The 22,543-nt window shown below is 44.8% G+C and overlaps 1 protein-coding gene across 1 annotated transcript in view; it reads left to right on the top strand.

Annotated features, from left to right (window-relative positions):
• LOC141248409 (uncharacterized) overlaps positions 1-22,543 on the top strand; it is a 105,937-nt gene that overhangs the window by 42,704 nt on the left and 40,690 nt on the right. The window contains exons 5-12 of the mRNA XM_073669356.1: positions 7,141-7,254; positions 7,358-7,498; positions 7,587-7,749; positions 7,837-7,934; positions 9,201-9,258; positions 10,477-10,574; positions 11,611-11,677; positions 12,472-13,391. Coding sequence (XP_073525457.1) covers positions 7,141-7,254; positions 7,358-7,498; positions 7,587-7,749; positions 7,837-7,934; positions 9,201-9,258; positions 10,477-10,574; positions 11,611-11,677; positions 12,472-13,391 — 1,659 coding nt within the window. The remainder of the gene's footprint in view (positions 1-7,140; positions 7,255-7,357; positions 7,499-7,586; positions 7,750-7,836; positions 7,935-9,200; positions 9,259-10,476; positions 10,575-11,610; positions 11,678-12,471; positions 13,392-22,543) is intronic.

Raw genomic sequence — 22,543 nt, 5'->3', positions numbered from 1 at the left:
TTGAGGGTCCATATCAGGTGTTATTGACAACTCCAACTGCAGTAAAATTGGAAGGAAAATCAGCATGGGTACATGCAAGCCATTGCAAAAAGAAATAGTGGTGATTGTACTTGTGTTAGCTATAACGATAGATCAGGGAGACCTGTGGGATAAACTAAGTTCCCCAAAACCTACAGATAATAAATTTATAAAACATCATGAGACATTGGTAAACGGGCTGCTCGATGGCGGACAGAAAATAGCAGACTGTTGGATTTGTACGCATTCTCCAATATCAGCCACGAGCATACCCTTCCTGGCCGTACCCATGACCCCTGAGGAAGTGTTTACATGGACTAATTGCTCAGACAAATTAGCAAATAACCAAACCGTTAATTCTAGATTATGGAACACCACTGTTGCCATCCCAGTTGTGGGGTGGGTGGGATTTCCCTGGTGGCAAGGTAATATGACCGGAAAAATAAACAACTTACAATATTTAGCGTTTAAAGGAGGTGTATGGGTTCCTAGAAATAAGACGGGACTAACAGACTTAGGGTTAATTCCTACAGAAAATATACAACTCAGTTTTAGTAGCACAGTATCTTCTTCTCAACCTTTTAAACCTGATATAGTAGAAAAATACATACACAATAATGGTTGGAAATATTCACAATTATTCCCCGATGGAAACAATGATACATGTTCAAAGATACCAGGTAATATATTATGTAATGAGTCAAGTGCATATGACCCAGGTACACCGACTTGTGAAAATCCAGATGCAGGATACTGTAGTCCATTAGGTCAAAAACCCCCTTGGTGTATACTTCAGAATGTATCTAAATTTTTAGATTTGGTACATAGGTTGGTGCTCCAACACTCTGCAATATGGGATCTGCCTGAAGGAACCTTCTGGATTTGTGGAAATGGAGCATACAAATGGCTCCCAGTAGGAATAAAAGGTGCATGTACTCTAGGACGCTTAACATCGGCCACATTTATAGTTCAGAATCAGCAGGTAGATATGCAAGCAGTACCTAAACACACACTATACAAAAGAGCAGCCGACAACTCGCCTAGACCTTCAGGTAGGCCACATGTGGTCCAAATGGGAATTCCTAATAAAATATTCAGCACTTTCTTTGTGTATCCAATGTTGATGCAGATGTGGGATAAATTAGTTCAGGCCACCGACTATCTAGATGATCAGATATGGGATATTATGGATATACTTAATACTAGTATAGCTGTCCAAAATCAACTTATAATTGTTACTAATCAACATACTGTAGTGTTAAGACTACCTAACTGCGGCCCAGGGAGGAATGTGTCAAATTATTGGTCCAACCTGTTGTCATTACATAGATCCAAACAGTACAATGAGTATGAGGTTCAAGCTGGCAGATATACAACGATTACGGGATGAATATGACAGACACAATGACCAAAATAAAGATAGCTGGTGGTCAGACACCTTCTCCTTTCTCAACCCAAAGAACTGGTTTAAGGGTATTGGAGGTTGGGTGGCTGGAATTCTGCAAGGTATATTACAGATTGTGCTAATTATAGTAGTCATATATGTAGTGTTTAAAATAGGATTAAAAATTATTATAATATGCATAAATAAGCTTTGTAACACGGATTCAAGAATATGAAAGAAAAGAACTCCCGGACCAGGTCTTCTACCAAAAGTCCATAAGGAAGAATCAAAGGGGGGACTGAGAGGATGATAGGAGTTATACTTCACCCAAGACTACGATGTAACACACAGATGAAGTTATTCTTCCCTTATCTGGACATTTGGACTGACGCCCAGAAATTAGATTGTAACTTGTTTTTAGCTGTCTCAGCAACCTTCTACTGCTATGAATTATCACTTTTCTGCTTATGAAACTTTCTTATCAACATTCCACTGTTATGAATCATCACTTCACAGCTTGTGAAACAAAGGCATTTTACTGCGCATGTGTGACAAAAAACTATGATTATTAGTATAAATAAAGGGACAGCACCTATAGAGGCAGACGCGCTCAGGGGCTTCCCAGAACTTGATTATACACTACGTGTCTGTGTATTTCTTGTTACGGGGATACCCCGACTCCAACAAGGACCCTCCATGGCTGAATGATCCTAACACTATGATGAGAGAGGACGACTGTGGGGGCATCATACTATGTGGAGGGGGAAGAATGTGGGGGGGCATCATACTATGATGAGGGAAGACGACTGTGGGGGCATCATACTATGATGAGGGAGGACGACTGTGGGGGCATCATACTATGATGAAGGAGGACGACTGTGGGGGCATCATACTATGTGGAGGAGGGGAAGACTGTGGGGGCATCATACTATGATGAGGGAGGATTACTGTGGGGGCATCATACTATGATGAAGGAGGATGACTGTGGGGGCATCATACTATGTGGAGGGGGGACATGTGGGGGCATCATACTATGATGAGGGAGGATGACTGTGGGGGCATCATACTATGATGAGGGAGGACGACTGTGGGGGCATCATACTATGATGAGGGAGGACGACTATGGGGGCACCGTACTGTGTGAGCCCTCACTGGGCATCACTAGGGGGGTATTTCTGTGTGGTCGTATATAAAGGATCGGGTGAGGCAAGGACATTAGGAAATGGATTTGCGTACAATAATAATTGTGGCAGTGCGCTGTACAGGACACGTCCATCTTTCCTTTCACAGCTGAGAGATTCGGGAGCAGGAAAGGGTTAAAGATTTCGACTTTGACCCTCAAAGTATCTGAAGCCTGGAGTGAGTATATAGGGGGTGCGGATGCACAGTGTACATAAAGAAAGGCCAAATCCGACCTCAGCACCTGCACTTGAAAAATCTGGACCTCTAACGTTATCTTCTGCATTTATATCTTATTTTTGGGAAGGACGTGGTTACACCCAGCACTTGTGTGTGTACCGTCTCTCGTTTGTGCAGAGTGAGCTCGGAGCACGGCTCGGCGGACGTCTCTTCTCCTCAGCGCGCGCGGCTTCTCTGTTGCTAGGCAGCACGTCTCGCGAGTCCCACTTCCCGCCGGCGCACGTCAGTAGCGTGAAGTACCGGTAGGCGTGGCCACGGCGGGCGTCCAATAGGACGTCGTGTTGTCCGCCAGTAGGCGGGAACAAGAGGACAGGAGGTGCAGAGACAGTGGTCGCCTGGAGGAGGCGCTGTGAGAGTAGACACCTGCAGGCAGGGTCTCAGCGGCCCACAGCATAAGGGGAGGTCACTGAGGCTCTTCTTTCTGTCCTGTGAGGAATCAAGCAACAACTGTAAGTGAGGCGTCGATATAAGGCAGGGGTAGCGATATAAGGCAGGGGTGGTGATATAAGGCAGGGGTGGTGATATAAGGCAGGGGTGGTGATATAAGGCAGGGGCGGTGATATAAGGCAGGGGTGCTGATATAAGGCAGGGGCGGTGATATAAGGCAGGGGCGGTGATATAAGGCAGGGGCGGTGATATAAGGCAGGGGCGGTGATATAAGGCAGGGGTGGTGATATAAGGCAGGGGCGGTGATATAAGGCAGGGGCGGTGATATAAGGCAGGGGCGGTGATATGAGGCAGGGGTGGTGATATAAGGCAGGGGCGGTGATATAAGGCAGGGGTGGTGATATAAGGCAGGGGCGGTGATATGAGGCAGCGATATGAGGCAGGGGCGGCGATATAAGGCAGGGGTGGTGATATAAGGCAGGGGCGGTGATATGAGGCAGCGATATAAGGCAGGGGTGGTGATATAAGGCAGGGGCGGTGATATGAGGCAGCGATATGAGGCAGGGGCGGCGATATAAGGCAGGGGTGGTGATATAAGGCAGTGATATAAGGCAGGGGCGACGATATAAGGCAGAGACGGTGATATAAGGCAGCGATTTGAGGCAGCGATATAAGGCAGAGGCGGCGATATGAGGCGGCGATATATAGAAGGGGCGGCGATATGAGGCAGGGGCAGCGATATAAGGTAATCGATATAAGGCAAAGGCGGCGATATGAGGAAAGCGATATAATGCAGCGCTATAAGGCAGGGGCGGCAATATAAGGCAGCGATATAAAGCAGGGGCGGCGATATGAGGAAAGCGATATAATGCAGCGTTATAAGGCAGGGGCGGCGATATGAAGCAGGGGCAGCCGTATAAGGCAGCGATATGAGGCAGGGGCAGCGATATGAGGCAGCCATGTAAGGCAGAGGCGGCGATATAAGGTAGCGATATAAGGCAGGGGCAGCGATGTAAGGCAGAGGCGGCGATATATAGAAGGGGCGGCGATATGAGGCAGGGGCAGCGATATAAGGTAATCGATATAAGGCAAAGGCGGCAATATGAGGAAAGCGATATAATGCAGCGCTATAAAGCAGGGGCGGCAATATAAGGCAGGGGCAGCGATGTAAGGCAGAGGCGGCGATATGAGGCAGGGGCGGCGATATGAGGCAGGGGCAGCGATATAAGGTAATCGATATAAGGCAAAGGCGGCGATATAAGGAAAGCGATATAATGCAGCGCTATAAGGCAGGGGCGGCGATATGAGGCAGGGGCGGCAATATAAGGCAGGGGTGGCGATAAGAGGCAGGGGCAGCGATATGAGGCAGCGATATAAGGCAGGGGCAGCGATGTAAGGCAAGCGATATAAGGCAGAGGCGGCGATATAAGGCAGGGGCGTCGATACAAGGCAAGCGATATAAGGCAGGGGCGGCAATATAAGGCAGGGGCGGCGATATGAGGCAACGATATAAGGCAGGGTCAGCGATATAAGGCAGCAATATGAGGCAGGGGCGGCGATATGAGGCAGCGATATAAGGCAGGGGCGGCAATATAAGGCAGGGGCGGCGATATGAGGCAGCAATATGAGACAGGGGCGGCGATATAAGGCGGCGATATAGGGCAGCGATATAAGGCAGGGGCGGCGATATGAGGCAGGGGCGGCGATATGAGGCAGGGGCGGCAATATGAGGCTGCAATTTGAGGCAGGGGCGGCGATATGAGGCAGCAATATGAGGCAGCGATATAAGGCAGGGGCGGCGATATGAGGCAGCAATATGAGGCAGGGGCGGGATACGAGGCAGCGATATCAGGCAGGGGCGGCGATATGAGGCATCGATATAAGGCAGGGGCGGCGATATGAGGCAGGGGCGGCGATATAAGGCAGCGATATAAGGCAGGGGCTGCGATTTGAGGCAGCGATATAAGGCAGGGGCGGCGCTATGAGGCAGCGATATAAGGCAGGGGTGGCGATATAAGGCAGCGATATAAGGCACGGGCGGCGCTATGAGGCAGTGATATAAGGCAGGGGCGGCGATATAAGGCAGGGGCGGCGATATGAGGCAGCGATATGCGGCAGGGGTGGCGATATGAGGCAGCGGCGGCGATATGCGGCAGGGGCAGCGATATGAGGCATCGATATAAGGCAGGGGCAGCAATATGAGGCATCGATATGAGGCACCGGCGGCGATATGCGGCAGGGGCAGTGATATGAGGCAGGGGCGGCGATATGTGGCGGCGATATAAGGCAGCGATATGAGGCAGGGGCGGCGATTTGAGGCAGGGGCGGAGATATAAGGCAGCAATATAAGGCAGGGGCGGCGATATGAGGCAGCGGCGGCGATATGCAGCAGGGGCAGCGATATGAGGCATCGATATAAGGCAGGGGCGGCGATATGAGGTAGCAATATGAGGCAGGGGCGGCGATATAAGTCAGCGATATAAGGCAGGGGCGGCGATATGAGGCAGGGGCAGCGATATAAGGCAGGGGCGGCACTATGAGGCAGCAATATGAGGCAGGGGCGGCGATATATGGCAGGGGTGGTGATATAAGGCAGCGATATAAGGCAAGGGCGGCGATATAAGGCAGCGATATAAGGCAGGGGCGGCGATATAAGACAAAGGGCAGCCATATGAGGCATCGATATGAGGCAGGGGCGGCGATATTAGGCAGGGGCAGCGATTTGAGGCAGAGGCAGCGATATGCGGCAGGGGCAGTGATATGAGGAGGTCCATCTATCACACAATGGGTATCCGGTGGGGGGCTACCTAGATGAGTACCTATGGGCGAGACATCACCTAGCAGTGGGATCGCCTAGAATTACTTTGTGGGATTGTGTATCAGAGGGCTCGCTTACCATGAGATCAGCTGGAGGCTCTGCGGTTCTTCTTGTCGCCTATTGTGACACTTTAGTCCTGACAATAGAATATCCAAGAATCCTGGGGCACCAGAGGATAATCCTTAAAAAGTAACATCTTTATTACATAATGTTAAAATCACAATAATGATAAGACAAGGCAACGTTTCAGCCATATCTGACCTTTCTTGAGCCTCAAAGTACAGCTAAACATTTGCCCTTCATAGTTTCTGTGTTGCACTGTCTATTGCTGCCTGCAGAATGAGTTAGCTGAGAATTCGTCTTTTCTGACTGACAGGAGAGTTTGTAACTCTTTTATCTGTCTTTTTCTGAGCTCCTCTCGGCTTATTTATGATAACAGACGACATCAAAGTGGAGAGTGCAGGGAAACAGAGCCTGTAAAAGCCAATTGATACTAAATTATTAAAACTCCTTTATAATACTTGTTTGTAAAAAAAAAATAGTAGAGTTTTAATAGTAGACCTGCAGGACAAATCAGAATTGCAAAGGGATACTCTTTGTTAATGTCTTAGGACAGGGGTGAGCGATATGAGGTGGCCATTTGGATATTTATTCCATCCTCCGGGGGCCGTTTGGATATTTATCCCATCCTCCGGGGGCCTTTTGGATATTTATTCCATCCTCTGGGGGCCGTACAAATTGTGCCCTAATTTCTCCCACAAAGTGCGTCCTGACGCTGGCACTGGTGTCAGGACGTAATCTTTCATTGCACGATCCTTATCGCTCAATATTGAACGCTTTCGTGCAAGAAGAAATTAATGGGCCAGTGGCCTTCAAAATACAGCAGCCGGTCCAAGCACTGTGGTCCCCAGGAATCTTTCCGGGGGCCAGAGAAAAGGTCATCAAGGCCCTCGGGCTTGAGGTTCCCAACCCCTGTCTTAGGGGAATTGGTTAGGAGGAATACGAGAGACGTAGATGTCCGCAAAATGAGAACCTTTATAATTCCGTGTAAGACGTTCTTCCAAATGTGATTTATTTTTATTTTAAGACCTCGTAGGTAAAATATTCCCTTTGAAAGTTTAATGGTCCGTTTGTTAATGACCCACCGAGCATGGAAAAAGACAGAAACCACATGGCTGCAAGGATATTAAATGTCACCCTAGAGATAATTTACTGGATAACTGGAGAGGTGAGAGATCCATGTGACTTCTTAATAAAACAAGGTCAATGACGTCAACAGTGAAGGATTTATTAGACTATATATGTAGTGATCAACGTCTCGCCGTACACAGGATTACACAGTAGTGAAAAAGTCGTCTCCCTACATGTCAGGATGGATGAGCAAGACCCAGAGCGACATCACCGAGTCACCACATCCATCTCTGATACATGAGCAGAAGATTATAGAACTTACTAACAAGATCACCGGAGAGGTGAGCGCTGCCGGAAGCGCCGGGACAATGTATAACAATGCCAAGAGGGAGGGGTCCGCTAATGACTTTTGTTGTGTGTATGTGTCAGGTTTCTATAAGGTATCAGGACGTCACCATCTATTTCTCCATGGAAAAGTGGGAGTATTTAGAAGGACACAAAGATCTGTACGAGGATGTGAAAATAAAGGATCGCCTATCTCTCACATCACCGGGGAAGGATAGACCTTGGCTGAGTGAGGAACACAAGAGAGGTTTGCTGATATCCTACTGTATATTCACTCCTCATCTGATTTTCGTATCTAAACAATGAATCCAATCACTGATATATTTTCCTATAGATGAATCGAGCAGGAGAAATCCCCTAGAGACGTGTCCCAGCCCTATTTATGGTCAGGATCATCCAGAAAAAATTCAAAGGGTTCCACTGGATCATCAGGTAGATGACGATGAGGTTTTCGGCAAATCCTCGGGCTCCCATGATCCTTTCATCAGTTTATAAACTTTGTAATGAAGGTTTCTACTAAACTTCTCCAGCAAAAGTGTCCATTGGTCAGCCGCATCATAAAGACATCTGAGCGGTGAAGTGAATAATATTGACTGTGCTGTGATAATGGAGCATGTCAAGGGATGGGATATATCAGGCAGCAAGTGTACATTCACTTCTTGAAGTTGATGTTTTGGAAACGGGAAAGATGAGCAATTGTTAGTGTAAGGGCTCGCTCACATGGGCATATAACTCGAAAGAGTTCTATCTGGTGTTTTATCACTCTGGTGATATCCTGCTGAGAAGCTTTGGGTTTTTCACGTTCTTCACGTGGACGTGACTTTAAACATTGCTCAGACCCATTGCACCACGTTAAGGCAGTGGCTTCTTTCAGCAGGACAATGTGCGCTGCCACACTGCAAACCGTTTTTCAAAATTAGTTTAAGGTACACGAGCCTCCAAATTTCCCTGATCTCAACCTGATTGATCTTTTGAGGGATGTACTAAAAAAAAATGAGACTGATCCACACAGGCCGCCCCAGTGGACGGTGTCGGTTCTGGAAGGGAGGACTGCTTCGTCCAAAGGTTTTAGGTTCATTGAAGCCTGCGATTGGCAGCAGCGGTCAGGTGACTTGAATGCATTATCAAATTTTTTTTTTCTGATGTGTTATTCTGGTCATCTAACCGCTGCAGCCAATCACAGATACATCTGTACGGTGTGCACTCGTCGCTTCCAGTACTGAGCACCGAAGTGTCATGATATGCATCTACTGGGGTTTTTGGAGGAACCGTAAGCATGCCGCTGTTTGTTCAACTCGTGTACATCCAAAAAAAGTTATGAGGCTTGGAAAAAAGTAATAAAAGTTGTTTTTAGCTACAAAGCGTGGATGGCGGGGCAAAATTGCATTTATATATACAGCAAACACATGACATACTGTGAACAACCTTTTAAACTGAGGTCATCACAATGATATTCCCTTTGTTGGCAGATAAAAAGGTTCACTTTCCTATGGTCATAAAAGGCTTCTTTACTGTAAAAGCTGTAACATTGGTGGGTTGATGTAACATATTTGGTTTAGTGTTGATGCTCTATGAAGCTGGAGATCCAGCTTTTAGGGTAAAATTAGTTTATACCTTTTTCTTTATTTTGGAGCATTTTACCTAAATTAGGGTTTGTTTTTCTCTTTTTCCAACGTCTTTAATGTGGGATCCTTGCAGGAAAGTGATGGTGCAACAATAACTGGAGTTGAAAAACACATTCACATCTCAGCGAATGGTAAGAGATATTTCATAAATCATGTATATTATCTTGAGAAGATATGTCTCGATTAGGTACGCGCTAAGGACTTATTCACACGTAGCAGTTTATTCGGTTTTTATTTTTTGTTCTGGAGGGGGAAAAAGAAGCGTTTTAGAGTAACAGCAAAATTACAGATTTCTAAAATGTCAGGTTGCTGAAAGAGTGAGTTATCGGATGTTTCTCTGATGACATGCTGTTGCAGTCTCGGAACCACTGCAGCCAATCACAACTGATTTCTATTCGGTACATGGAGTTTAGTCAGTACATGATTGTAAGTACAGGGCAAACCAGTACCTGCATGGGGCGGGTATATAGGAAAATTGTGACAGTGTGTGGTCCATGGATGTGAGAGATCCCTACTACCACATCCCTATCCATATTTGGTACCGAAAATTCCTTAGATTTGCAGTCGTGGAAAGCTCCAATATTAAATTTTTCATCAGTGTCTTCCTTTTGGCATCCATCTCATCTTCTGCCAATGATATCAACCTTTAGAACCTAGCTTCATTCCAGGCTGAGGAGTTAACTCCTAAGATACCAGTCAACTCTCTCCCGCTGATTGATTTTTATACAGCAGTTAGCTGCTCACCTGCTGACTGAGCTGCTGTTGTCATTCCTGCAAAATCACTAGCTGCCTTCATTTTCCAGAGCAGTATCTCTAAACACTGCTTGTTCAAATGTAGTGATAAAAGTGTAGACTTAAGAACAAACACTGACAGACCAATGATGTGTCACAGTGACATCAGCTCAGCAGTAGAAGTAAGCTACTAAACCAGAACTGTCACTCATGGAGGAGTCCCCACGCCCGCAGCAACAAGGCAGTAGCACGGTGGCTCAGTGGTTAGTGCTGGGGTCCTGGGTTCAAATCCCACCAAGGACAACATCTGCAAGGAGTTTGTATATTCTCCCCATGTCTGCGTGGGTTTCCTCCGGGTTCTCCGGTTTCCTCCCACACTCCAAAAACATACTGATAGGGAATGTAGATTGTGAGCCCCAATGGGGACAGTGATGATGATGTCTGTAAATTGTCTGAATTGTAAAGCACTGCGGAATATGTTGGCGCTATAAAAGGGAGTGAAGAGACCGGAGAGCTGTGTGCGGCTGAAGACACAACTTGGGGATCACGAAAATTCACCCATCATCTGAATATTACATTTTTTTTAAGTATTTAATTACTGGGTTTATTTCTATTAGGTAGTTCCTGTAGGAGAAATATACCAGAGAAATGTCCCTGTCCTAACTTTCTGGAGAATTTAGAGAATACACAGCGTAATGTCCCACTAGATCATCAGGTAAGTAATGCAGAACTTTCTGTAAATCCTCTATAGATTAATGGGATGTCGGGGACATTTATACAGAATACTAACAATGTGTAATCTACTTACTGATATGATTACTCTGTTTCCACACGCCTCGCACTCTTTATGTAATCCTGTGACGACCGCTTTCCCTTCCTTTTAATTGAGGTCATTGAAAGAGACAGAAGATAAGAGTGACCCTCTCGGGATCAAGAAGGTTTAGTCTCCACTCTCTAATTTTAGGAAATATTGTTTCATGTCTTCTAGTGTTATTTATTTATTTTTTTGACTGGTGTGGTAAGAGTTGATCGCTCTGCTGCACTCGGAGGTAGATACAGGATACTGTCTCTTTAAATGACTTGGTGGTTTATTATAAGAAGCGGCATAAACCATGGCCAAGTTCATAACATAAACATGGCCTTTCTGGCATAACAGGAAACGGAAAGGAAAAAGGTAAAGAACAGTCCTTACTTCGACCGATGTCCGGCCACTCAGGGTTAGCAATAGCACACGGTCCAGTTTAGCACATAAACACAAGCTGCTCTCTCTCAGGAGCTAGCTTCCACACACTGAACAACACCTAAGTGAAAAGGCTGGCTATTTAAAGCCCAGACCACACCCTGGGGGTGGAGATATGGTGAATGACCTCCCCCCCTGCACTACTGTCATTCACCTATAAAACATGCCCTTTTAAATGGCTGATTAACCCTCTCTACACCTACTATTATTATTATTATTTATTATTATAGCGCCATTTATTCCATGGTGCTTTACATGTGAAAAAGGGGTATAATACAAGAACAATTACAATAATCTTGAACACAATGTGACAGCGACTGGTACAGGAGGAGCGAGGACCCTGCCCGCGAGGGCTCACAATCTACTATGCAGGAGAAGACTTCCATGTTCCACATCACTGAAGCTAACAGCCTCAGTGAAACATATCTCCCCTCCAGTATTCTGCCAGTGACTTTGTCACACTGGATGTAGGATAAACTAAGGTTACTTTTTTCTTTTTTTTAATGTGGAGTCCTTGCAGGAAAGTTGTGATGGAACGACGAGTGCATTGGAAAAACGCGTTTCAGTGTCAGCAAATGGTAAGAGTCTTTAATAAATATAGGCTCTGATTCATCATCGCCTTTGCACCTGCTTTTGTCTACTTTTGTGCGTGTTTTGCACCATTTTTTGTTTGTACCCAATTCGTTATTCGATTTGCGCCTTTATTGAAGTCTATTTTATAGGTGCTTGTCTGTTGTTTTTTCTATTTTTTTGTTTTGTTTTGTTTTTCTTTGCTTTCTGGGCGGATTAAGTGATTCCAGATGTTTTTCGCTGATTTTAAAAATTTGGCGCAATTTCACTCCTGTCCCCCCCCAGGTATATTTCTGCATTTTGACTCCAAAAGTCGCAAAAAAACAGTACAAAAAAGATTTGCCCCAAATTCATGAATCACGTGCACCATTTTGACTCCCAAAACGGTAACTACCGGTAATACCGCAAAACAAAAAAAGCAAAGTGATGAATCGGGGCTTGCTGTTTGAAACCCTGATCCCGTTTAAATAAAACATGAATTCAGAATATTAAAATACCTTGTATGAAAAGAGGAACACAACCTAAAATGTTTTTTTGGGGGGGGTTATAAAAAAAACTGTGAAAAATAGACTGGTATTTCATTTTTGTTTCTTTATAATGTACCCCCTATATCAGGGAAAAAAAAGCAATATATATATAAAAAAACATGAAAATTAGGCTCCATGTGTCATGAAAAAAGGAGGAATTTGAATATGGGAAATTTAAAATGTATCTGTTGGGGGTTTTTTTCTTCTGATTTGCTCATTATTCATGGATTTTCTCCTAAAAATGATGAAATCTCCCATGTTTTTGTTTTTTCTAGATGCAAATTGGGTGAGAGGTTTTAGCGGACATCTCACTTTATCGCCCATTTATGAAGTAGAAGATGATAATAATAAGTTACGGAATAGCAAAGGACTGGATGACATCTTTGCAAATTCTGAAAAAGATTCTTATCTTTCAATGCTTGAGATAATACAAATTGATGAAAGACCATTTTCAGGAGGTGGGGAATTTTTTGTTAGGGAATCAGATCTTGATGATCATCACATAAGTCACAGAGGAGAGAAGAGGTTTTCTTGCCTAGAATGTGGGAAGAGGTTTAGGTTTAAACATCACCTCGAGAGACATCTGAGAGTTCACACGGGAGAGAAACCGTATCCGTGTCTGGAATGCGGGAAGTGGTTTCAGCATAAACATAATCTGGAGATGCATCAAAGAACTCACACAGGAGAGAAGCCGTTTTCATGCTCAGAATGTGGGAAACATTTTACCCAAAAATCAGTCCTTGTTACACATCAGATAACTCACACAGGGGAGAAGCCATTTTCCTGTTCAGATTGCGGGAAACGTTTTGGACTGAAATCGAGTCTTGTTATACATCAGAGAAGTCATACGGGACAGAAGCCGTTTTCATGTCCTGAATGCGGGAAATGTTTTAGTCGGAGATCAAGTTTCCTGGAACATCAGAGAATTCACACAGGAGTGAAGCCGAATTCTTGTTCGGAATGTGGGAAATGTTTTGGCCGTAAATCAAATCTCGTGGAACATCTAAGAATTCACACAAGGGAGAAGCCGTATTCATGTCCGGTGTGTGGGAAATGTTTTACCCAGAAATCAGCTCTTGTAGAGCATCTAAAAACTCACACAGGGGAGAAACGATTCTCGTGTTCAGAATGTGGAAAATGTTATAGCCGTAAATCAAGTCTCGTGGAACATCTGAATAATCACGCAGGGAAGAAATAATGTGTAGTTTGTGGAAAAGTGCGTCGATTTTTACAGACTTTAAAGGACAGTTAGCAACACTGTAGGTGGTGGTCATAAAAACTTATCCTGGAAGTTATTTATCAGTGCCTGCGTGAAATATAGATCGAATGTAAAAAAAAAAAATGACATCTGTGTGCCTTCCATTTAGCATTGTAATGGGCAGGAGAAGCTTTACAATTTTTGTTTTTTTGGCACATGAGAAAATCACTGTAAGAACCGAGACACTGATGAAAATCTGATCCAGGACTCTATGGACATCTGGTGAACATAGTTTTCAGCTTCACATGAAATTTCATTAGTTGAGTTAGAAGCTACCACCATGGAACGGACAAATCTCAGGAGGGATTGCAGCTTCTAATGTGCCTTACTTTGTGAATCGGTCAACCCCTCTTCGCCCAGTGCGGAAGGAAGGAAGCTAACCTGAACCAAGCGTTCTTCATTTATGGTGCTACCATAAAAAAAAAAAATCACCGTGTGAAATGACATAGTAACAAACTGATAGTTGCTCTAATGGTCACCACATAACACTGTTCAACAAATTTTCATAAATTCTTTGTAAATGCATTCAAATGAGGTTATTTACATTTCTATGACCATAAGGGAACAGAATATTTCCATATCGCTAAATCATTAGCTCTGGTTTTTAAAATAGGAGATGTGGGGCAATGAAATTCACAGTTCATGGTTACAAGGTGAAATTTGCAAAAAGCTTCCACACATTTATTGGAAATTTTTATGACAAACTATAATTACATGGGCCATAGTACATAATAAATAACTACATTTATTGCAATTTCAAGTTGGGCGCTTTCTCTCGTTTGTAGTGTAGCTCTGGAGCGTCTCTCTTTGCTGCCAGTTGTAGTGTAGCTCTGGAGCTTCTCTCTTTGCTGCCGGTTGTAGTGTAGCTCTGGAGCGTCTCTCTTTGCTGCCGGTTGTAGTGTAGCTCTGGAGCGTCTCTCTTTGCTGCCGGTTGTAGTGTAGCTCTGGAGCCTCTCTCTTTGCTGCCGGTTGTAGTGTAGCTCTGGAGCCTCTCTCTTTGCTGCCGGTTGCAGTGTAGCTCTGGAGCCTCTCTCATTGCTGCCGGTTGTAGTGTAGCTCTGGAGCGTCTCTCTTTGCTGCCGGTTGTAGTGTAGCTCTGGAGCGTCTCTCTTTGCTGCCGGTTGTACTGTAGCTCTGGAGCCTCTCTTTGCTGCCGGTTGTAGTGTAGCTCTGGAGCGTCTCTCTTTGCTGCCGGTTGTAGTGTAGCTCTGGAGCGTCTCTCTTTGCTGCCGGTTGTAGTGCAGATCTGGAGCGTCTCTCTTTGCTGCCGGTTGTAGTGTAGCTCTGGAGCCTCTCTCTTTGCTGCCGGTTGTAGTCTAGCTCTGGAGCCTCTCTCTTTGCTACCGGTTGTAGTCTAGCTCTGGAGAGTCTCTCTTTGCTGCCGGTTGTAGTGTAGCTCTGGAGCGTCTCTCTTTGCTGCCGGTTGTAGTGTAGCTCTGGAGCGTCTCTCTTTGCTGCCGGTTGTAGTGTAGCTCTGGAGCGTCTGTCTTTGCTGCCGGTTGTAGTGTAGCTCTGGAGCGTCTCTCTTTGCTGCCGGTTGTAGTGTAGCTCTGGAGAGTCTCTCTTTGCTGCCGGTTGTAGTGTAGCTCTGGAGCGTCTCTCTTTGCTGCCGGTTGTAGTGTAGCTCTGGAGCGTCTCTCTTTGCTGCCGGTTGTAGTGTAGCTCTGGAGAGTCTCTCTTTGCTGCCGGTTGTAGTGTAGGTCTGGAGCGTCTGTCTTTGCTGCCGGTTGTAGTGTAGCTCTGGAGCGTCTCTCTTTGCTGCCGGTTGTAGTGTAGGTCTGGAGCGTCTGTCTTTGCTGCCGGTTGTAGTGTAGCTCTGGAGCTTCTCTCTTTGCTGCCGGTTGTAGTGTAGGTCTGGAGCCTCTCTTTGCTGCCGGTTGTAGTGTAGCTCTGGAGAGTCTCTCTTTGCTGCCGGTTGTAGTGTAGCTCTGGAGCGTCTCTCTTTGCTGCCGGTTGTAGTGTAGCTCTGGAGCGTCTCTCTTTGCTGCCGGTTGTAGTGTAGGTCTGGAGCGTCTGTCTTTGCTGCCGGTTGTAGTGTAGCTCTGGAGCGTCTCTCTTTGCTGCCGGTTGTAGTGTAGCTCTGGAGCGTCTCTCTTTGCTGCCGGTTGTAGTGTAGCTCTGGAGAGTCTCTCTTTGCTGCCGGTTGTAGTGTAGCTCTGGAGCGTCTCTCTTTGCTGCCGGTTGTAGTGTAGCTCTGGAGCCTCTCTTTGCTGCCGGTTGTAGTGTAGCTCTGGAGCGTCTCTTTGCTGCCGGTTGTAGTGTAGCTCTGGAGAGTCTCTCTTTGCTGCCGGTTGTAGTGTAGCTCTGGAGCGTCTCTCTTTGCTGCCGGTTGTAGTGTAGCTCTGGAGCCTCTCTTTGCTGCCGGTTGTAGTGTAGCTCTGGAGCCTCTCTTTGCTGCCGGTTGTAGTGTAGCTCTGGAGCGTCTCTCTTTGCTGCCGGTTGTAGTGTAGCTCTGGAGCGTCTCTCTTTGCTGCCGGTTGTAGTGTAGCTCTGGAGAGTCTCTCTTTGCTGCCGGTTGTAGTGTAGCTCTGGAACGTCTCTCTTTGCTGCCGGTTGTAGTGTAGCTCTGGAGCGTCTCTCTTTGCTGCCGGTTGTAGTGTAGGTCTGGAGCGTCTCTCTTTGCTGCCGGTTGTAGTGTAGCTCTGGAGCTTCTCTCTTTGCTGCCGGTTGTAGTGTAGGTCTGGAGCCTCTCTTTGCTGCCGGTTGTAGTGTAGCTCTGGAGAGTCTCTCTTTGCTGCCGGTTGTAGTGTAGCTCTGGAGCGTCTCTCTTTGCTGCCGGTTGTAGTGTAGCTCTGGAGCGTCTCTCTTTGCTGCCGGTTGTAGTGTAGGTCTGGAGCGTTTGTCTTTGCTGCCGGTTGTAGTGTAGCTCTGGAGCGTCTCTCTTTGCTGCCGGTTGTAGTGTAGCTCTGGAGAGTCTCTCTTTGCTGCCGGTTGTAGTGTAGCTCTGGATCGTCTCTCTTTGCTGCCGGTTGTAGTGTAGCTCTGGAGCCTCTCTTTGCTGCCGGTTGTAGTGTAGCTCTGGAGCGTCTCTCTTTGCTGCCGGTTGTAGTGTAGCTCTGGAGCGTCTCTCTTTGCTCCCGGTTGTAGTGTAGCTCTGGAGAGTCTCTCTTTGCTGCCGGTTGTAGTGTAGCTCTGGAGCGTCTCTCTTTGCTGCCGGTTGTAGTGTAGCTCTGGAGCCTCTCTTTGCTGCCGGTTGTAGTGTAGCTCTGGAGCCTCTCTTTGCTGCCGGTTGTAGTGTAGCTCTGGAGCGTCTCTCTTTGCTGCCGGTTGTAGTGTAGCTCTGGAGCGTCTCTCTTTGCTGCCGGTTGAAGTGTAGCTCTGGAGAGTCTCTCTTTGCTGCCGGTTGTAGTGTAGCTCTGGAACGTCTCTCTTTGCTGCCGGTTGTAGTGTAGCTCTGGAGCGTCTCTCTTTGCTGCCGGTTGTAGTGTAGCTCTGGAGCGTCTCTCTTTGCTGCCGGTTGTAGTGTAGCTCTGGAGCGTCTCTCTTTGCTGCCGGTTGTAGTGTAGCTCTGGAGAGTCTCTCTTTGCTGCCGGTTGTAGTGTAGCTCTGGAGCATCTCTCTTTGCTGCCGGTTGTAGTGTAGCTCTGGAGCCTCTCTTTGCTGCCGGTTGTAGTGTAGCTCTGGAGCGTCTCTCTTTGTTGCCGGTTGTAGTGTAGCTCTGGAGCGTCTCTTGATTGTCCAGAAGCAGTCTCCTAACATTGCTGTGCCTATTTCCCTTCTTCATACCTGTTCTCAAGGGCAGCAATGTCCTGATGGAATCTCTCACCGTGTTCATCACTGACAACTCCACAGTTCTCTGGAAGAAGTCGAGGTGGGAATGGAGAAAGTGAATCTTTAGAGACGTGTATCCCAATCTTGTGGTAGCACATGAGCATCTCAACCACCATCTTTTTGTAATTGGACAAATGCTTGTTTCCCAAAAATCCTGAACTTTACGGTTGGACGTATAGGTACATTCACGGTCATGTCCGTTCCTTTGATGTGGGCTCCAAAGCTGAGCCCGCATCTTTCCCGGCACATGACAGCTGGTCTGATTAGTAGTCATGTGCCCCTAACAGCCGCAGGTAGATCCAGTTAAATGCTGCGGTCACTGACAGCGGCATGTAACACGCGCCGGCCGGAAGCGCGTCACAAGTCCCAACCTTCGGCACCCCTGTCACGTAATTGTGGGGTGCCAATGGCTTGTCATGACAGCCGGGAATCTGCTCATGGCCGGGATTCATGTGTAGTACAGGCGAACGGACGATCAAATCACCTCTTCCGACAAGCCTACAACCTGCAGCAACCATCGCTCCACCATACCGTTGCACAACCAGCTCTACCCTCACCTACTGTATCCTCACCCATCCCCTGTAGACTGTGAGCCCTCGCGGGCAGGGTCCTCGCTCTTTCTGTACCAGTCGCTGTCAGGTTTTGTTAAAGATCATTGTAATAGTTCATGTATGTATACCCCTTTTTTCACATGTAAAGCGCCAAGAAATCAATGGCACTATAATAATAATAATTACTCTGCTTTTGCCCCATTGTTTTATTTTCAATTTAAAAAAATGAAAAAAAAATGCACATTTTGTATTGCTGCGTTCACAAATGTACGATCTATCAAAATATAAAGTAAATTAATCCGATGGGTAAACTGCGTAATGACAAAAAAAAATCGAAACGCCAGAATTACACTTTCTTAGCCGCCGCAAAATTGCAATAAAATGCAATGAGAGGCGATAAAAGCATTGTATCTACCCCAAAATTGTATCACTAGTTTGATAAGTAGCGAAGGGAGTAAAAGTTTCTTAGAATCAACTAATGGTTCATTTTGTACATTTTTTTTGTACCAGGCTGAAGTGTTTCTTTTCTTGGGTATTGCCAACCTAATATGAAAAAATGTATTTCTTTCCATACATTTGCTGCATTAAATTTATTCATTATCTACACTTGTAAAATAAAAACTAGAGCGAATTCTCTATTTTTTTCTGTTATTTTCATTTATAGCAGCTTCAAATCTATGTGAATTATGAACATTTTTCAAAGTTCACTCATCATTCATTTTGCTTTACGCACCCGATTCATCAAGCAGCACTAAAATGTTTTGCAACTTTTGTCATTATTACGACAATTTTTATTAAATGGGTGGAGTTTAGCAGGAGGGGTACGGCCTAAGGCGGTACACCACATTAATAATTTAGGCATAAATAAATCCACTCTATGACCTTCGTACATTTCTCTCATCAATGATGGGCCGATCAATGCGCTTTATGAATTTAAATTTGGAGGAAGAGGATGGGAACACTAGTACAACTAATTGGAAGTAGTACTAGAATTGGTACTACAGTTCCTATCTTCCTCTATGAAGGAGGCTACTTCTATATTCAAATTTCCAGGAGAGTCTTGCATGGCCTGTAAGTCTCCCTACACCTATGTTGCGCTCTTCACGAGGAGAAACTTCAACCCTTAGACTTCATGAACTTGGTGCATCTTCTTCCAGTGGACTCTGCATCGAGACTGTATAAACATGTTCACTACCCCAAGGAGTAGACATACGTCTTGCAGGGTAGCATCTCAATAGCTAAGGACGAACCTGACTAAGGTACAGCCCATCAAAATGTCACCCCTCACACCCCTTTCTTACTTAAGCCAGTGTGAGGGGGTGGTTGTGGGGTAACTGACAAGCTACAGGAGGGAGATGATGTGTGATTTCCTTCTGTCTTTGTGTAGCAATAGGTGTGAATCACACCAGCAAAATAAAAAAAAAGAATTTTAGAAAAAAAAAAGTTGTTTATTATTGAGAAAAAATATACTGTGACGTTGAGTCACTTCTCACGGACAAGCCGTGAGTCGGGATAGTCCGGGTCCGAGGTCAAAAGCTAGGAGGGAATGTCATAAACAGAGAGAAGAGACAAAGGGGTAGTCAGGTAACGGTCCAAAGTCAAAATAACAGGAAGATAGCGGATCAGAACAAAGGGGTTAAACAGACGGATGGTCAGAACGATGTCCAAGGTCAGTTAATGAAAGATCATCAAGCAAAACACTAGGCACAGAGAAAACCAACTACACTTAGCTGAAGCTAATGTAACAAATGTTTAATTTTCACAGGCTAAAGGTATAGAAATCTGTGAAAAGCTTGTGTGGTAAAATTGTTCACTACGCCTTAGATAAATTCCTTGAGGGGTGTAAGTTTCCAAAATGTGGTAGTTTCTGGTGAAGTTTCCTTTATTCTGATATCATCCAGGGACTCTGCAAATACGATATGTCACATCAAAATTAATCCTGCAAAATTTGCACTCCAAAAGTCAAATGGCACTGATTCCCTTCTGAGCAGTGTGCCAAAAGAGTAGAATATGGCCATTTGTATGAGTATTGCCTTACATGGAAGAAATTAGGTAACCAATTTTTTTCTTCTCTTTCTTGTGAAAATTGGGGTAAAACTACATTTTATTGTAAAAACATTTTTTCATTTGTTCTTTCCACTTTGCATTAGTTCATGTGTAGCACCTGAAGGGTTGGTAAACTTCCTAAATATTATTTTGAATACTACAGACAATAAGAGGTGCACTTTTTAAAATAGGTTAATTTGTATGAAGCTTCTAATATATTGAAAACTGAATTGAGCCCCTAACAAATAGGTTTCTTATTTATTTAATGGTCTTCGGCTCAGTCTTGAGCCATGGCGATTTTATGGATGAACACTCTGTAGGAAGATATATCTTGTGCAACCCTAGATAGGTCCACCAGGGTCTTCTCCGTTATCTTGATAGTATCAAGTCATCGGGTTGCTGATCTTCCTCTTTGCCATGTTCCTTCTATTATTCCGATCCTGATGTCCTTTTCTTAAAAATAAGAAAAAAAATGGTCTCTCCAGTTCTGATGACTTTATAAAGATAAACTTCTCAACATTGAAATTACAAAACCAAGAAGGAAAAGTTGTGGTATGATGGAAATCACAGAATGAATAGACATGTTACTGATCTGCAAATAATGAAAAAACAATGGAAATAACATTTTTAAAGCATCTTGATTTATTCAGCAGAAATCCAGGCACTTCCAGCCTCAGCTGCTATCTTTGATGATATTAATGGTCGTCTGAGGAAGGTTTTGCCGCTGAATGCACTTGGGAAAATCATCAAGATCCACTGCTGGCAGCTCTTGTGTAATCACCGACATCATGACATCCCAGAAGTGCTTGATGGGAGACAAGTCTGAAGATGTTGCAGCTATGGGAGCACGTTTAGGTCCCGCAGGCTACTTAGAGTAATACGAGCAACCTGCGCCCTGGCAGTGTTGTGTGTTTCTGATAGATCGGACTTCTACAGATGCAGTAATACAAGATCTGGTTGTTTTTTTTTTTTAAATTTCCTTTTTTCTTTATTTTTGAAGATGGGGAAAGGGAGAATTTGAATCTTTCTAGCTTTTTTTTATTTCTTGTTATTTTTTAAAATCTTTTTTCTTTTTTTTTTTTAAACCATTAAAGTTTTATTAAGGAGATACAAAGAATCACACATTACGGATATAGCAAATTTACAAGTTTTGATGTCCAATGAATCATTAGCAGGGACAAATGTAAACATATTTAGTACATAGTAACAGTATTTAAAGAAATTGTTGAACAGATACCGGTTTTTGTAACGGCCTTTGGCTTGATCTCGAGCCATGGCAATTTGATGGTTGAACGATCTGTAGAAACATCGATATTGTGCAAGCCTAGATAGGTCCACCAGGGTCTTCTCCGCCGTTATCCTTATAGCATCAAGCCATCAGGCTGCTAATCTTCCTCTTTGCCTTGTTTATACTATTTTTTCCGACCATGATGTCCTTCTCTAGTGATTTGATCCCTTTGTGTGATGTGTCCAAAGTAAGCAAGTCGTAGCTTGGTGATCCTTGCTTAGAGTGACATATCTAGCTTGAATTGTTCCAAAATTGATCTATTTGTTCTTCTTGCCATCCATGATATTGATCACATCTTTCTCCAGCATCACATTTTGAAGGCATCGATTTTTTTTTCTGTCTTGTTTCTTTATCGTCCAGGGTTCGCATCCGTATGTTACCAAAGAAAAGACAAGACTATATACGAGCCGTGTCTTCGTGACCAGTGAAATGTTCCTCGATTTGAAGACCTTGTCCAATGTCTGGCCACACATTTTCGGGCTGTAAATAGAACATCAGTCAAGAATAATCTATCTACAGTTCTTTGATAACGTTCATGATCAAAAAATGGTAGACAAGTCTTAGGGTCATCTGTGATGGGGATTTCCATTTGGACATGTAGGAACTGAGCCACTTGGACACAGTATCCCCTAATCTCTGGACTATCCCATAAAGGGTGAAAAAAAACGTTCCTGGGCCCCTGTGACATTTGGCGCTCCCATTCTGGAATTGAGGTTGTTCCCTGTTTTTTTTAGATGTAGTGTAGTATGTACAGTGAATAATATAGAATTGTGTGGCTCTTTCAGTATAGATAAGGGCTCCCATGGTGAGCTCCAAGTGCTCATCTCTTATCTGTCCTACAACTGTCTCCCACTTGCTTCTTGTCGGGCCATGTAGTAGTTCTGTGCTTCCTGCCAGCAAAAGGGCCTTTTTTTTTTTTTTTTTTAAATTTCTTAATCCTCCAATGGGGAGACTTAAATCTGCAATCGTGAAAATCAATTTCCTATAGCTGAGTTCAAAGAAGTATCGAGATGGCATCGATGGAGGCTTTCAGTAGGCTCTGGCTGCCATGTTAATCCATCGGTGCCCCGTTATCTAGTTGTGGGGGGCCAACGGGAGCCAATGTGCTTGAGACATGGTGCATATTACATTTGACTCCTGCTGTCAGGGATTGATAGCTGCATCTAAGTGGTTATTTACGGCCACGGCTGTTAGAAACAAATGCCGGCCATACAGTCTAGTCGACATCAGCCATGTGTGGATGGAGCTCAGCTCCTAATTCCCCCTCCACACTTGCAGACCCTTTCCCAGATGTTAGTTCACTTCCTAATGCGGAATATTTTATAAAATTAAAAAATTTGTATCATTTGTACATTGCGTGAAAATTGTCCTGGCTATCCCAGGCGCAAAAATCCTAGATGTGAAATGGTTAAGTTACTGGACTGGAAATTTAG

This window comes from Phyllobates terribilis, unplaced genomic scaffold, assembly GCF_046119375.1.
Source record: "Phyllobates terribilis strain yellow unplaced genomic scaffold, ASM4611937v1 Scaffold_2__4_contigs__length_985480577, whole genome shotgun sequence".
Taxonomy (NCBI): Eukaryota; Metazoa; Chordata; class Amphibia; order Anura; family Dendrobatidae; genus Phyllobates; species Phyllobates terribilis.
This window is presented reverse-complemented; position numbering and strand designations above follow the sequence as displayed.